Genomic DNA, 16,733 nt, shown 5'->3' on the forward strand with positions numbered 1-16,733 from the left:
GTGTACTTGACCCCCCTGCTCAACTCGCTTTATGCTTGTTACCGTGTGGCTAAGCACAGCTCCAATGCCATATTCAAATTTGCTGACGACACCACTGGGTGTTGATCGAATTGGTACAGGATGGGGATTGAAAGTCTGGTTGAATGGTGCCACAATAAACAACCTCCCACTCAATGTCAGCAAAACCAAAGAGCTGATTACCGACTACAAGGGAAAGAAGCTGGAGATCCATGAGCCAGTCCTCATTAACGAATCGGAGGTGGAGAGGGTCAGTAACTTTAAATTCCTTGGCGTTATCATTTCAGAGGATCTGTCCTGGGACCAGCATGTAAGTGACATTACAAAGAAGGCACAGCGGTACCTCTAATTTCTTAGAATGTTGCACAGATTCAGCAAGTCACCAAGATTATTGACAAAATTTTTTTTGACAAAATATCCTAACTGGTTGCAACACAGCCTGGTATGGAAATGTCATGCCCAAGAATAGAGGTGTCCATAGAAAGTGGTGGATACAGCCCAGTCCATCACAGGCAAAGCTCTCCCAACCCTTGAGTACGTTTAGAAGGAATGTTGCCACAGGAAAGCAGCATCTATCATAAAGGGCCAGGCCACACTTTCCTCCCACTACTACCACTGGGTAGCACAGCCGCTCTTCCATACAACCTTGCCCAGGCCTGCGCCCTGGAGAAGACTTTCCAGGTGCAGATCCATGGTCTCGTGAGACTAACGGATGCCATACCATTGTGCAACAGGCACAGAATTTCTCACCACCAGGTTCAGGAACAGTTATTACCCTACATCCATCAGCCTCCTGAAGCAGTGTGGATAGCTTCACTCACCACTACTCTGAACTGATTCCATAACCTACAGACTCACTTTCATGGAGTCAATAGTATTATTTATTTATTTGCACAATTTGCCTTCTTTTGCACAATGGTTGTTTTTCAGTCTTTGCTTATAGTCTTTAATAAATTCTATTGTTTTTCTTTATTTTCTTGTAATTACCTGCAAGAAAATACATTTCAAAATATATATATGGTAGCATATACATATTTTGATAATACATTTTACTCTGACAATTTAGTATGAGTCCTTTTGTATCGGTTCCTCATGCCCCATAACTAATCCAAATACCATAACAATCTAAGGCTCTTCCTCTTGAATCATGCATCAAGTCTAGCAGCAATCCTCCTGATCTTTTACTGTCACCAGTAACGTTGTACTCTGAGTTATGTGTAGGCCAAAATCCGCACGATACTAATTTCATTTTTTACTTAACCCCTTGCTCCTGAATGAAATCAGGACCTCAGCTACCCTTTCTGTCATTGCTACTAACCCTACCACCACTGCTTCTGGCAGTCCCTTCCCCTTGAAGAATATACTGTATCCACTCCATGATGTTCTATACTCTGGCATGTGGTGGTGGGGGGGGGGGGGGGGCAGCACCAAAACATCCATCTTCTGAGAATCTCTTCTAATGGTGGCATTACGTGCAGACCCTTTTCACTTGTGCCATGATCTGAACTGTATTCCTTCAAGAGGTGTCATCGCTCACAACAAGAAGCGGCAAAGCACACGGCAGCAGCAGCCTTTCGGATCTGGTGCTACTTTAATTTAGTTTTTTTTAATTTAATTTTAAGGCACAATTAGGGTTTAGGGCAATAGATAACAGAGCAACTATCTACCATCGCCAGTTACTGCTACAATACAGAGATTGCCCAAAAACAAATCTTCATGAAAATCTGCTGGTTAGATTGCGCGACCTCAGCTTGCTGACAGAGTTGGGCCTGCAGTCCTCAAAGTCGCCTGATGCCGGTGGCCAGAGGTGGAGACATCGTAAGTGGTGTGCGAAGAAGCAGGAGCGAGGTGAGCGAGCAGGAGTCCGTGCCAGGAAAAAAGCAAGTCCTAGCCAGCTGGCTCTCCCATCCACTCTGCTCTCCAATAGACATTAAATTGGACTACATCTGTGGTAACAAAATACTCAGCGGGAGTACAGAAACGGATGGAATTCTGGACGCCGCCATTCAGCTGATTATTTATGTAACAGATTTTCCCCCAAGTCATCGGACTACAAACCTACTGCCCTCTGCTGTGCCTATTGTCTTGTTTATTATTTATTGTAATGTCTGCACTGTTCTGTGTATGCCATCCTGGGTAGGTCTGTAGTCTAGTGTAGTTTTTGTGTTGGCTTACGTAGTTCAGTGTAGTTTTTATATTGTTCATGTATCACCATGGTCCTGAGAAAACGTCTCATTTTTACTGTGCACTGTACCAGCAGTTATGGTTGAAATGACAATAAAAAGTGACTTGACTTGACTTGACTTGATAACTCACCACAACTGGTTTGACTGTGATACCCACGCAAAGACTCCTGGAACTTATGCCCCTTCCTACTTATCCGCCTGTTCACTGTTCAGAACCCTGTCCACCTGAACAACCCAGAAAGCTCACAGTGATTCCAGCTTCCACTCAAACCCAGAATCCCCAAGTTTGAGCTCAGACAACTGGAGACACCTCTTACACAAACAGTTCCCACAAAGACACATCCTGCCATTTCACATGTGCAGTTTGTGAGCAATATGTCTCAGTTATTCATAAGTTAAAAAAAATCTATTCCCACTTGTAGAAGCTATATAGTTATAGGTTAAACTATTCATTTTAATTAGCACTCTGTAACATGAGAACAGAACCTGTCTGGACACGCCCCCCCTGCTGACTGCTCCTGTGGCTCCTCCGATTGACCGTGGCGACAGCGAACTGACGAGTCGAGCAGGGAGTTTCTCCGAGCCCTACAGACACTTGTGCAAGCTTGCGACTGCAAGGGACTGATGGCAGAACAACATGCGGAGCTGCTAGTACGAGACGCCTTCGTTACGGGGATCAGGTCAGTGTACGTGCGCCAGTGGCTGCTGGAAAATGCCGATCTTACCTTATGCTCTGTGATCGAGACAGCCGACACGCTGGAGGCTGCTCTGCACAACACTGATGCTGCCTAGCCGCGCGATACCCCACCGGTTCCGTGGACACTGCAGACCCCGCCGCCGCCACCCGTGAGCGAATTCACCACTGCCGCTGCCAGTTGCGAGTCCACGCAGTGTTACTTCTGCGGACTCGAAAAGCACCCCCGAAAACGCTGCCCGGCCCGAGAAGCTACCTGCTCCAGCTGCAGGAAGAAGGGCCATTTCCCCAAGGTCTGTAAGTCTAAACCACGAGCAGGGTCGGGCAGTGCTGTGTGTGAGGCATGGGGGCCGCCATCTTGGTCGCCGCCATCTTGCCTGCCTGCCTCATGCGAGGCATGGGGGCCACCATCTTGCCTGCCCGCCTTGTGCGAGACCTCACCCCGCCCCCGACCCACCGGTGCTTACCGGGCACCAAGACGGCGGTTCAACTCTGGCCTCCGTAACCCTCGACCAAAGCAGCTCACACCAGCTTGCAAGGTCAATGATGGACATCCTGGTGGAGGGGCACAGGACTAGCTGCCTGTTTGACATGGGCAGCACTGAGAGTTTTATTAACCCGGATACAGTACAATGCTGCAGACTCGTGACACAGCCAGTAAGCCAGAGGGTCACCATGGCTTCTGGGTCACATTCCACAGACATCCGGGTGGGTTGTGTAGCAACATTGCAGGGCACAGAATATCGGGACTTTGCACTACTGGTCATGCCTCAACTGTGCGCGCCTGTGCTATTGGGGCTGGACTTCCAGAGCCATCTCAAAAGTGTGACTATGGCATATGACTGGCCCCTCCCACCACTCACTGTCAGGAATCCTCAGTTTTGTGGGACTTCGTCATATACCCCCGCTACTGACCACACACACACACCGACCCACACATCCCACCCAGCACCATGCCGACAGCTGCGCTACTGACACCACTTGCAGCCTCTCCACCCTCAAGATCCCTCCCCCACCGCTGTTCGCCAACCTGACCCCTGACTGTCAACCTGTGGCAACTAAAAGCAGGGGGTACAGCGCGGGGGATAGGGCCTTCAGTCAGTCGGAGGTGCAGCGGCTGCTCAGAGAGGGGATCATTGAGCCAAGCACAAGTCCTTGGAGGGCCCAGGTGGTTGTTGTTCGGACCGGGCAGAAAAATAGGATGGTCATGGACTATAGCCAGACCATCAATAGGTTCACGCAGCTTGACATCGTTCCCACATCGCGGATATAGTCAACCAGATAGCTCAGTACAAGGTGTACTCGACAATAGATCTGAAATCTGCTTATCACCAGCTCCCCATCCACCTTCAAGGTGGGCGGCAGGCTCTATCACTTCCTGCGCGTCCCCTTCAGTGTCACAAATGGTGTCTCTGTCTTCCAGAGGGAAATGGACCAGATGGTGGCCCAGTGCCAACTGAAGGCCACATTTCCCTATCTGGATAATATCATCATCTGTGGTCACGACTGACCGGATCACAACACCAACCTCCAACGATTTTTCCAAGTGGCCAAAGTCCTGAACCTTACTTATAACAGGGACAAGTGTGTGTTCGGAACCACCCGACTCGCTATCCTTGGGTATGTCTTGGAGAACAGGGTCATTGGCCCTGACACCGACCGTATGCGCCCCCTGTTAGAACTCCCTCTTCCCACCACTCTCAGAGCCCTCAGACGGTGGCTGGGCTTCTTTTCCTATTACGCCCAATGGGTCCCTCATTACGCAGACAAGGCCCGCCCCCTGGTCAAGTCTACCACATTTCCCCTCTCTGCCGAGGCCCGTGCGGCCTTCAGCCGCATTAAAGGGGGACATCACCAAAGCAACGATGCATGCGGTGGACGAGACTATTCCATTCCAAGTAGAGAGTGACGCCTTCGATTTTGCGCTGGCTGCTACCCTCAACCAGGCGGGAAGACCGGTGGTGTTCTTTTCTCGTACCCTTCAAGGCCCTGAAATTCGGAACTCTGCGGTGGAGAAAGAAGCCCAGGCCATAGTGGAAGCTATTAGGCACTGGAGGCACTATCTTGCCGGCAAAAGGTGCACCTTGCTGATCGACCAGCACTCAGTTGCATTCATCTTCAGCAACCAACAGCGGGGCAAAATCAAAAATGATAAAATTTTGCAATTGAGAATAGAACTCTCCACCTACAACTATGATATCCTGTACCGGCCTGGAAGGCTCAATGAGCCCCCTGATGCCCTATCCCGGGGAGCGTGTGCCAGCGCACAGCTCGACCAGCTATACACCTTCCATGCAGATCTTTGCCACCCGGGGGTCACCCGATTTTACCATTTCGTGAAAGCCCGGAACCTGCCTTACTCCCTTGAGGACATCAGGACGATGACCAGGGACTGCCAAGTCTGTGCTGAGTGCAAACCGCACTTCTACCGTCCTGAAAAGGCACAACTTATCAAGGCCACCTGCCCCTTTGAGCGACTGAGTGTTGACTTTAAGGGCCCCCTTCCCTCCACCGACCGAAATGTCTACTTCCTCAATATTATCGACGAATACTCGCGGTTCCCCTTTGCCATCCCCTGCCCCAACACCACTGCCACGTCCGTCATAAAAGCCCTGCGCCAGCTCTTCACTCTGTTCGGATATCCCTGCTATATCCACAGTGATAGAGGGTCCTCCTTTATGAGTGATGAGCTGCGCCAGTACCTGCTAGCTAGGGGCATTGCTACTAGTAGGACCACGAGTTATAATCTCCAGGGAAATGGACAGGTGGAGAGGGAGAATGCCACAGTGTGGAAGGCCACACTTTTAGCCCTTAAGTCAAAAAGGTTGCCAGTCTCTCGATGGCAGGAGGTCCTCCCCGAGGCACTCCACTCTATCCGCTCCCTGTTATGTACGTCCACCAATGCCACCCCTCATGAGCACCTATTTTCTTTTCCCAGAAAGTCTGCCACTGGGACCACCCTACCGGCTTGGCTGACATCCCCAGGGCCAGTGCTGCTCCAGAAACATGCGAGGAGCAATAAATACTCCCTTCTGGTCGAGAGGGTTCACCTACTACATGCGAACCCCCAGTATGCCTACGTGGTCTTACCTGATGGGCGGGAGGACACAGTCTCCGTCCATGACCTGGCGCCCGCAGGAGCAGCAGACCACTACCCCGAACACTTCACGGTAACTATGAACCCTGTACACGAGGTGACACTGCGCACACCAAGCCCTACACAGACTCCTCACGACACTCCTATACCGGGCATCTCGCACACGCATATACCAGGTGCCTTGCACACACATGAGGGATCATTGACGCCTAGTGGGCTGACACCTCCAGTTAAGCCGGAACCAGCACAACCACCGTCTCCGGTGCAATCACCACCGGCACCTGTGCAATCACAGCCGGTGCTACGTAGATCGCAGCGACAGATTCGACCACCTGATAGACTTAACCTGTAAATATACTTGTAAGAAACTTCGCCCCATGGGGACTCTCTTTTAAAACAAAAGGGGGGGGTGAATGTGGTGAACTACATATACCTGTCTGGACACGTCCCCCACTGCTGACTGCTCCTGTGGCTCCTCCCACGGACCCCGGTATAAAGGCGATTGGAGACACAGCCCCGGCCTCAGTCTCCAGGATGTAGTGTGGTGGTCAATTGCTGCTTGTTCTTTCTTCCAGCCAATAAAAGCCTATATCTCGCCTCACGTCTCCGAGAGTTATGATGGTGCATCACCAACAAAAGACACTTACCTGATAATGTGAAAAAATGTGCATCGCATGATCATAAATCGTCTCAATCAGCTGTCCTTCAGGTCTGGATGGAATCAGAATAAACTGAATCCCCAGGAGTGGCACAAGGATCAGTGTGGCTCGGACAACCTTCATGTAGACTTTAGATTGTACCTGGTGTGTCACCCTCAGCTTGGTGATAAGGACACGAACAATGTTCAGCAGAAAGAACAGATTGACCTAGGGGCCAAAAGTAACAGTCTAAAGAAACAAGGTCAACTAGATCAAGACTTAGCATCATTTCATGCTCTGTAGCCCTGGAATCTCTATATAATGGTCTTTATCACTTCAGCTGCATTAATTTTAGAATGGAATAACATACTTACCAGTAATGCAGCACAGATTGGGCCATGGACAATGTACAGAAGAACAGTGTCAGCACTCATCCAGCAACTGGCAACAAGGAAAGAATAGCGTCAAACACCAAGAGAGCAAAGACCCAGTGCCTAACTCATCTATTATCCTGAGACACTCAAAGAATAGATAGCCAATTAAATTACCTCACTGAATTACGTGCTCAACACTACAGAAGGTAACACCACAGTTTGCTTCTCATTATATGATTGGCTATTCCTGTTTTTGTTAAGACATTGACTGTTTTATTGGTACCCAGTAGCCAGGAACTAGAAACAGGATAGAAACCTTGTGCAACTTAAGACCTACACTGGGATCTGGATTTCATTTGGCAGGGAAGCTTGGGGGTAGAGTTTGATAATGGGGCTCTGTGCAGTGGATTTGAACAGTGGGACTGCACAGTGCTGCATGACAGTGGGCATCCTGCACTGGTCTCTGTATGGATCTAATGCTGGAGCTTTTCACTGGGCTTCATGGTGGGCTCAACAGTATGTCTTCCCTTGGATCACCTCTTTTAGTGAGGTGATTTATTATCTCATAGACATAAAAAATGCAGTGAATAATTTCCTTGAACTGAAATACCTTGCAGTAACAATCCTAGTTTCTATCCATAGCTCAAGAAGAGAAATCAAAGCTGCTCTTACTTGTCATCATAGTACATGCTCCTGGCAATCGCATGTATAATGGCTGGAATCAGCGGGAACCCTGACAAGAGAAGGACACGGTGTCAGTCTTCCCATTAGAGTTGTATAATGCATCCTAACCCATGGAACACTATTATCCAGTACCTCTTCAAGGACCTGTCCAGTTCTGCTCCTGTGCCTTATGGCCTAACTGCTCCATCAGCCTTGCTCCACTATTCAGTGGACCAGACATCTGACACTGTCGTGAAAGCACCGTCAGGACTCAGCTCGTGTTCTCCAAATGTAGACCCAGTCCTTCTGCAAACCTCATGCCACAGCTCACACGCATGGCCGGCCATCCAACCGCGAGAGGCCAATCCCCCAAACACGTTGCAAGGTTCACAGTCGTGCTCTTCCCTGTGTGGGGGACAATGTGGCCCAGAGACAGCAAGAGGGGAGCAGAGGGACATGGGCTGCCTGTGCATCCAAATCCTCTGAAGGAGACAGGGTTGTGCCAGTGACTGCTGAAGAGGACAGTAGTCTCATTACTCCAATCCTCCTCCTCACTTCCCCTTCCCCTTCAATATATACCACCTCCTGAACTATAAGGTGCAGATTCTATATTCCAATCCATCCCTCATCAAGAACCTCCACCCTCGGTTTTCCCCTTTTTCATTCCAGGGCCCCTTGAGATCATTTCATTAGAGGTGGGGCTGACAGCCACATCTTTTGGAGCTATTTTAGGGACTCCACCTCCAGCCTGGGCACTGTGCCCAATGACCTGCACACACTGATGTTTTGCAAACACCTTTGTTTTAAATGCCATAGCCCTGACGACTAATCTAAGGGGGCCCCTTGCTGAAAGCAGTCGACCAACTGTTTATTCATCTGGCTGCTGCAGCTGAAGAGTAACACACCATGGATACAGGCCCTTCGGCCCAACTCGTGCAGTCCCATATCCATCTAAACCTTTCCTTCCCATTTATCTGTCCAAATGCCCTTTAAGAGTTATGATTGTATCTACCTCTACCCCTTCCTCTCTTTCCAGAGATGGAAAAACCTCTATGTGGAAAAACATGCCCAGGTCCCTTTTCAATTTTGAGCAAGTAAACTTGAGAAGCAAGTGGAGGAGGGCTTGGTTTGTCAATTGTGCAGCAAGTTGTCACATATTGAAGTTCCATGGTTTGAACAGAGTTAACGGTCCTGGGCTTTCTCCATTATGCAAAGGTGAGGGCAACTGGAACGAAGGGTTCCTTTGAACCTTTGAAAGAAGATTCCAATGGATTGGTCAGTGTTAATAACCACTTACATGCCTCTGCCATCTTGGCAGATGTGAGGAGGACTAAGATTCAACAGCACAGTAACCATTAAATTGCCACTGACTTTGAAGTCCTGTTGACTATTATCCTGACTTGAAAATTTCAACATTAGTTCATAATCATTACTGAACTCCCTCCCCAACATCACTTTCACCAAGACTGGCGTGATTCAATGTTACAGCTTATCCCCACCTTCTGAAGGTCAGTTAGGGTTTTACAGTAAATGCTGGTCACCCAGATACCGATAATTGAAAAAACATACAGTACTCCTTTGAGAGCAGACAGAATTCAATTTCACGTCATCCAAAAGACAACACCTCCTACAGTGCTGCATTCCCTCAGTACGACACATTAAGTTTTTATGCTCAAGTCTCCAGAGTGGGAATTAAACCTGAAATCTGATTGTGGAAAGCACCACTTGACACTAGGATTGCAAATAGCATGAAACAGGAACTTTTATTCAAAATTATTAAACTTTTAAATCACTTAAAGCAGGGATGGCCAACCTATGGCGCATTGGATGATTAGAAGTGGCGCATTGCACCCCAGTGATAATAATAAAAAAAGTAAGCCTACTCATGCCGATTTGTAAGGAAAAAAATCTATAACAGGAATTCAGGTAGCTTAGAGCTAGAAATGGGTTTTGCTGAGAATAAATCTAAAACTTAGCAATTATTTTTAGCGATTTGATTATTTTGTGCACATCTTTTGGCGAATGTTATCTTCTTCCACATTAATCTGTTTTCAATTTTTTTAAAATGTTCAATGAATCAAACTAGGAAAGAAGGACTTTTGTTCTGCTGTCGTTCCATAACTGTTCAATACACATTTGATACTTGTTTGATCCCGAGGTGCCAGGCGTCTGCACCAGCAGGTTTTTGCCAGTCAGTTTACAATTGACACTCGTGCGCTACGGAGTTGTGCTTTGTTCGCCCTTCGTGAACATTTGCAGTTTTGTACTTTTTCAAAAATTAAGCCTTGTTTTTACATTCAGTTACCCATCTCAGTGCAAAAGAAAATGAGCAAAAGAAAAGCAGAAAGTGATAGTAAGCATGAATTCAATGAACAGTGGGAAAATGAGTTCTTATTTATAGTGGGTCCGTCAGGAAAAGCATTGTGCATTGTTTGTGAAAACACTTTCTCACATAATAGAAGGCATGATCTTAATAGACACTATAAAACAGAACATCAAACTGAAGGAAAACTGATGCTAGTGCTTGGGTCTGAGTTACAGAAAGAATATGTGATTAAGAAAAAGGAAGAAATCAAAAGAAGACAAAATATTTGTTAAAAGTCTCATTAAGGTAAGTAATGTTTATCTTGTTTTATATTAAATCAATATATCATGTAAAAATGCTAAATATGTCTATATTAACATATTTTACAAGAATTGAATGGGGGTACAAGAGTTGTATGGTGCATCTGAACTCATGCATGAAAAAATTGACGCATGGAATGTAAAAGGTTGGCCACCCCTGACTTAAAGGCTATAGGCGATGTCTATTGGACTGTGTTATTGAGAGTACATACCCCATCCAAGTACGTAGTACCAGAATAAATTTTGCTCCTCCACAAATGCAGCCACAATAATGAGAGTGTGTAGGTAGACCCCTTCGCACAGCATCCAGAAGTAATTGCATCCAATCAAGTACAAGTGAACAAAGAGTAATATTTTACAGCCAACCTGCAGACAGGACACAGAGACAGACATCAAAGGTAGTGCATTAGGAAATGTGGATCGCACATTGGCAACAGTGGGACCTCAGCAAATACTGCAGGAGCATGGCGGACCTATGAATGCTAAGAGAGTAGATGAGCATTTTATGCCCATGGGGATAAAACCTCCAGCAATTTGCTTCAGGATTGGGAATCCGCCACTGAGGACTGGCAAATGCTCTGTATGTGATTTGCTGCAGAACAAGATATAAGCTCCAACTAAACAGCTTTCAACAGAAAGGCTATGTCTTTTATGAAACAAAGCATAAGCTAGTGGATACCCATGTCTGTAATTGTTCAATGTATAAAAGGGGCTGAATCCTATATCAATGATATTCCTGGGGTTAACCCATTTCTTCATTTCTTTTTACTGTGGCAAGAGATTCAACAAAGTGGTCAACTCTTTTATCCCTAGGACAATTGTCCTTTTTGGTTTAATTTTTATTTAAATAAATGTTTTTGACAATACTTCAAAGTTCAAAGTTGAGTTCATTGTGTTCACAGGTACAATGAAGAACTTGCAGCAGCATCTTAGGCACATGGCATCAAATATGCAGCATTCACAAAAAACATTGTTACTTGAAAGAACATAATTAGTAGAAAAAAATAAAATCAAAGTGATCATAGTACTACTGAATTCTAATGGTTAGGATTTTGTAAGTTGGTTCAAGAACCAAATGGTTGAAGGGAAGTCGCTATTCTTGAACCTGGTGATGTGGGACTTCAGGCTTCTGTACCTCCTGCTCCCTCCATGATAGCTGCGAGAAGATAGTGTGGCCTGAACATGGGATTCTTGATGATGGATGTTGCCTTCCTGTGGTGAACTACATATACCTGTCTGGACACGCCCCCCCCCCCCCCCCCCCGCTGACTGCTCCTGTGGCTCCTCCCACAGACCCCTGTATAAAGGCGATTGGAGGCACAGACCCTTCCTCAGTCTCCAGGATGTTGTGTGATCGTCACTTGCTGCTTGTGCTTTCTTCCAGCCAATAAAAGCCTACCTTAACCCATGTCTCAGAGTTATTGATGGTGCATCACTTCCTGAGGCAGCATCTCCTGTGGATATTTCCGATGGTGGAGAGGGATGTGCGTGTGATGCACTGAACTGAGTCCACTACTCTACAGATCCTTGCATTCCTGTGCATTTGAATTGCTGTACCAGGCCATTTCACATTACAATGGAATCCTCACTGTCCGACGTACATTCCTGTCCCTGCAGTGTCCCTTTCCACCAGAAAGCCAGTTGACACCAGGACATGGACATAAGCTTGGCAGAGGCACAGGCAGTCAGCTCAGACAGACCCCTTGACAGATGTGTGTGCTTAGTTTTGTTTTTACTTTAAGTGAGGTGTACACATATGACATGGTGGTGTAATGATATATACCATTCACGTACTTTTACATATAACCCGTAATTAATTATTTAAACAGTGTGACTTGTGGCCAAGTGGTTAGGGTGCTCGACTAGCGACCTGAAGGTCGTGAGTTCGAGCCCAGCCGAGGCAGCGTGTTTCCTTGAGCAAGGCACTGAACCACACAATGCTCCAGTCTACCCAGCTGAAAAATGGGTACTGGCAAAAAAAATGCTGGAGGTCAACCTTGCGATAGACTGGCAACCTATCCGGGGGGGAGGAGGGGGGGAGTCTCATACTCTCAGTTGCTTCACGCCACGGAAACTGGCATAAGCACTGGCCGGATGAGCCACAAAGGCTCGGGACAGGACTTTGACTTTGAATTATTTAAACAAACAAAAATGCTTAATCAAACAATATATTTACAATATTACTCAAATATTATTGAACTATTACATGCTCTATACTCCTCCCTGCTTAGCCATGAACTCCAACTCAACATAGAATGTATCTCAATGATATACACAGTATAATATACAATACAGCTATTTTACAGACATCCACAGCAGAGTAAATTTTAAATTGTCCCATTCAGACCTAAAGATTTAATCGCTGTGGAGGATTTCTTATTCTTGTGGGATAATGTCTTTCCTGACCAGGGAGGTTACTCTGCTTTGCAGGCGAGATTTGTGGCTGTGAAATAATCTCAGGTTCTGGGGACTCCTCTGTGCTGGTTGGAGGAGTTGACTCTGGGACTGCTGGAAGTAGTTCTGACAGCTCTGGACACCTTTCTTCTGGACGTATTGGCATCCCAGACAGTGCCTGGCAAGCTGTTTGATCTGCTGATCTATCCCAGGCCACCAGATAAAACTTCAAGCTAATACCTTCATTTTGACCATGGCTCCTCCAACACTTGTAAATGTTTCAGGTATTTCTTTTTCCAGGGTAAATGGGACAATCCATCAGCATTTCCATGATTAGTTGTACTCTTGGATTTGACCATGAAATTGTGTCCTACAAGATACAGAACCCATCTCTGCATTCATGTTGCTGCTGTTAGTGGAACACCCTTCTGTGAATTGAAAGTGGATATTAGTGGTTGATGATCAGTAATGAGAGTAAACTCTCTCCCACACACGTACTGGCTGAAACATTTTATACCCCAAACCTGACTCAAGGTCTTTCTGTTAATCTGTGCGTAATTTTTCTCTGTAGCAGTAAGGGGACAGGATGCAAAGGCGTACACTTCCATCACTCATAACATGTGATATGACAACACCTATACCATAAGGTGGAGCAGCTCAGGCAAGCTTCACTAGATGACGTGGATTATAATGTGTGAGTACAGTGTCTGATGTCACCGTTTTCTTTGCCTTTTGCGAAGCCACCTGACACTGTTTTGTCCATTGCCTTTTCTTCCTCATCTGAAGGAGTGAGTTCAAGGGGTAGAGTATAGTAGCCAGGTTTAGCAGAAACCTGTTATAGTAAATAACAAAACCTAAAAAGGTCTGCAACTGACACACATCCTTTGGCCATGGGGTATTACCTTTGCTTGAATTTTCTCAGCAAACTTCTGCTTTTTGTGCATCAATGGTGTGACCGCAGTAAGTGATGGTTGGTGCAAAGAACTCACACTTGTTGCATCATGTTCTGAGCCCATAATCTTCTAATCTTTTTAACACTGTCTTGAGAATTTTTAGATGTTCCTTATCATCCTTACCGGTGACAATGATGTCATCCAACTAACACTGAGTGCCTAAGCACCTGTGAAGCACTTGGTCCATAGCTTTCTGCCTGAGTGCTGGTGCAGATGCTACCCAAACAATAAGCTTTTTATAGAGATAAAGCCCTTTGTGAGTGTTTATGGTGAGAAACATTTTGGACTCTTTTTCTATCCCCATCTGTAGGTAGGCCTCAGCTAAGTCCACTTTGCTGAAGTGTTTCCCTCCAGAAAGATTTGCAAAAATATCCTCTATCTTGGGCAAAGAGTATTAATCTATTTTTAGTACTGAGTTGATGGTGACCTTAAAGACACCACAGATCCTGACAGAACCATCCTTCTCAGCTACTGAGACCACTGGAGTTGCCCATGAATTCCTTCTGCCTTCTTGTGATCTAGCTTTGTAAAACTTGGGTGTGGCATTTTCATTTAACACTATTTTACCCTTGATATGTTCGAGTTTTGCAATGCCATCCTTGAACACTGATGTGGCATCATCCAGAATCCTTTCTTATTTTGCTTTCAGTTAACTCTAGTGCAGGGGATGTGGCATGCAAATGGTGGATCTACGATCAAACCATAGTTGTCTTAGCCAATCACATCCCTACAATGCTGGCCCTCCTGTTTTTACCACATATAAGCTAAAAGTGGCTTGTTGGTTGTTGTATTTAACTGTTATAAATGTCATTCCCACAGGAGTTATCTTTTCTCCAGTATAAGTTCTTAGTTGGATAGCTGCAGGCTTCGTCCATATCTTTGAAATGACATTCAAACTCATTTTGTGTAATGACTGAAACAGCTGAGCCAGCGTCCAATTCCATTTTAATTCATTAATATCACCGGGTACCCACTGTTTATGAACCCATGAATTTGTCCATTTTCTGCCTTTTTTTAAACTCAAACATCTCTGCTTTTTTTAAAACTTGAAAGTCTCACTGTGCTTTTTTTTTACTTGAATGTCTCGCTGCGCTTCAGATAGTCGTCTTGGGTTTGTTTAAAACTTCCTCATTGTCACTGTTATGTTTTGTAACTCTAAAACATAAAACTAGTTGGAAAAAACATTAAGCCAAGAGATGTGTGTGCTTAGTTTCATTTTTACTTTAGTGAGGAATGCACATATGATGTGATGGCATAATATCGTATACCATTCACATACTTTTACATATAACCATGTAATGAATTACTTAAACAGAATGCCTAATCAGACAATATTACTCAAAAATCACTGAAATATTAAATACAGAGACACACCCCACGTCCCCCACACATGTTGTGTGGGACAAGCTTGCAAGGAGGCACTGACACAGCAGAACCTGTGACCATGAGCATTACGTAGTAGAGCCAGACCTGTCAAATTCTGTAAGTGAGGACACAGCAATGGCTTTACGCTGCTGGAAGATAGCTGGCTGGACATGGGGCACCCCTAACATACTCCTCTCCTCATGCCACCAAGGCCCCATCGGCTTTCACCAGACACACTGCAGCAGCATACAGAAATCGAACCTGGGTCACAAGAAACAGACTGAATTCAAATGTGCAGAGCCCCAAAAAGGTATTTGTGTTCCACTGTCACACATATTCTCCTGAATGAGGGAGAGAAAGGCAACTGACAGACCAGCCCTCTTAGAGTTCCGGACCAAATGCATGTTGTCCTGAAAGGACTGGCCTTAGTCTGTGTAGGACCGGTTAGGGTGGATCAAATGAGTCAGAAAAGAACTACAGTGTGTGGATGGGACCCAGGTAAAGATCTTGTGTTGAGGAGGAAGAGGAAGATCTCTGCCACATCTGCTCTCAAGATGAGGCTTTTCATTGTAGAACGAAGATGTACTCCTTTATAAAAGAAAGGAGCTTCCTTTCCTCCACCATTAATGCTGTCCTCAACTGCATCTCTTCCATTTTGCTTACGTCTGCTCTCACCCCATCCTCCCACCACCTCACCAGGGATAGGGTTCCTCTTATCCTCACCTACCACCCCCACCAGCCTCTGTATCCAGTACATAATTCTTCGTAACTTCTGAACTTCTGCCACCTCCAACGGGACCCCACCACCAAGCACATCTCCCCCCCCCCCCCACTTTCTACTTTCCACAGGGATTGCTCCCTCTGCGACTCTCTTGTCCATTCATACTCCCCACTGATCCACTGAACTCCTTCCTGGCACTTATCCTTGTAAGTGGAACAAGTGCTACACCTGCCCCTACACCTCCTCCCTCACCACCATTCAGGGCCCCAGACAGTCCTTCCAGGTGAGGCGACACTTCACCTGTGAGTCCGTTGGGGTCATGTACTGTGTTCAGTGCTCCCGGTGTGGCCCCCTGTATATCGGTGAGATCTGATATAGATTGAGAGACTGTTTCACCAAGCATCTATGCTCCGTTTGCCAGAACAAGCGGGATCTCCCAGTGGCCGCCCATTTTAATTCCACTTCCCATTCCCATTCTGGTATGACCATCCATGGCCTCCTCCACTGTCGTGATGAGGCCACACCAGGTTGAAGGAGCAACACCTTATATTCCATTTGAGTAGCCTCCAACCTGATGGCATGAGCATCAATTTCTCAAACTTCCAGTAATGACCCCACCACCCCCACCCCCTTCACCATTTCCCATCTCCTTTTCCCTTTCTCACAATAGACAATAGACAATAGGTGCAGAAGTAGACCATTCGGCCCTTCGAGCCTGCACCGCCATTCTGAGATCATGGCTGAACATCTACTATCAATACCCGGTTCCTGCCTTGTCCCCATATCCCTTGATTCCCTTATCCATAAGATACCTATCTAGCTCCTTCTTGAAAGCATCCAGAGAATTGGCCTCCACTGCCTTCCGAGGCAGTGCATTCCAGACCCCCACAACTCTCTGGGAGAAGAAGTTTTTCCTTAACTCTGTCCTAAATGACCTACCCCTTATTATTAAACCATGCACTCTAGTACTGGACTCTCCCAGCATCTGGAACATATTTCCTGCCT

At 46.3% G+C, this 16,733-nt stretch overlaps 1 protein-coding gene and 1 long non-coding RNA gene across 6 annotated transcripts in view; one reads left to right on the forward strand and one right to left on the reverse strand.

The window, feature by feature from the left end:
* LOC132384692 (calcitonin gene-related peptide type 1 receptor-like) overlaps positions 1-16,733 on the reverse strand; it is a 100,484-nt gene that overhangs the window by 4,323 nt on the left and 79,428 nt on the right. For all 5 annotated transcript variants that reach the window (XM_059956061.1, XM_059956060.1, XM_059956064.1 and 2 more), the window contains exons 8-11: positions 10,508-10,661; positions 7,680-7,740; positions 7,008-7,074; positions 6,643-6,861 (exon numbers count right to left, since the gene is read on the reverse strand). In XM_059956061.1, the coding sequence (XP_059812044.1) occupies positions 6,643-6,861; positions 7,008-7,074; positions 7,680-7,740; positions 10,508-10,661 (501 nt within the window). The remainder of the gene's footprint in view (positions 1-6,642; positions 6,862-7,007; positions 7,075-7,679; positions 7,741-10,507; positions 10,662-16,733) is intronic.
* Positions 7,114-11,927, forward strand: LOC132384695 (uncharacterized). Its single transcript, XR_009508987.1, has 3 exons — positions 7,114-7,213; positions 10,212-10,281; positions 11,198-11,927. It is a non-coding gene; the product is annotated as an uncharacterized LOC132384695 (long non-coding RNA).

Source organism: Hypanus sabinus, chromosome X1, assembly GCF_030144855.1.
Source record: "Hypanus sabinus isolate sHypSab1 chromosome X1, sHypSab1.hap1, whole genome shotgun sequence".
NCBI classification, from domain to species: domain Eukaryota; kingdom Metazoa; phylum Chordata; class Chondrichthyes; order Myliobatiformes; family Dasyatidae; genus Hypanus; species Hypanus sabinus.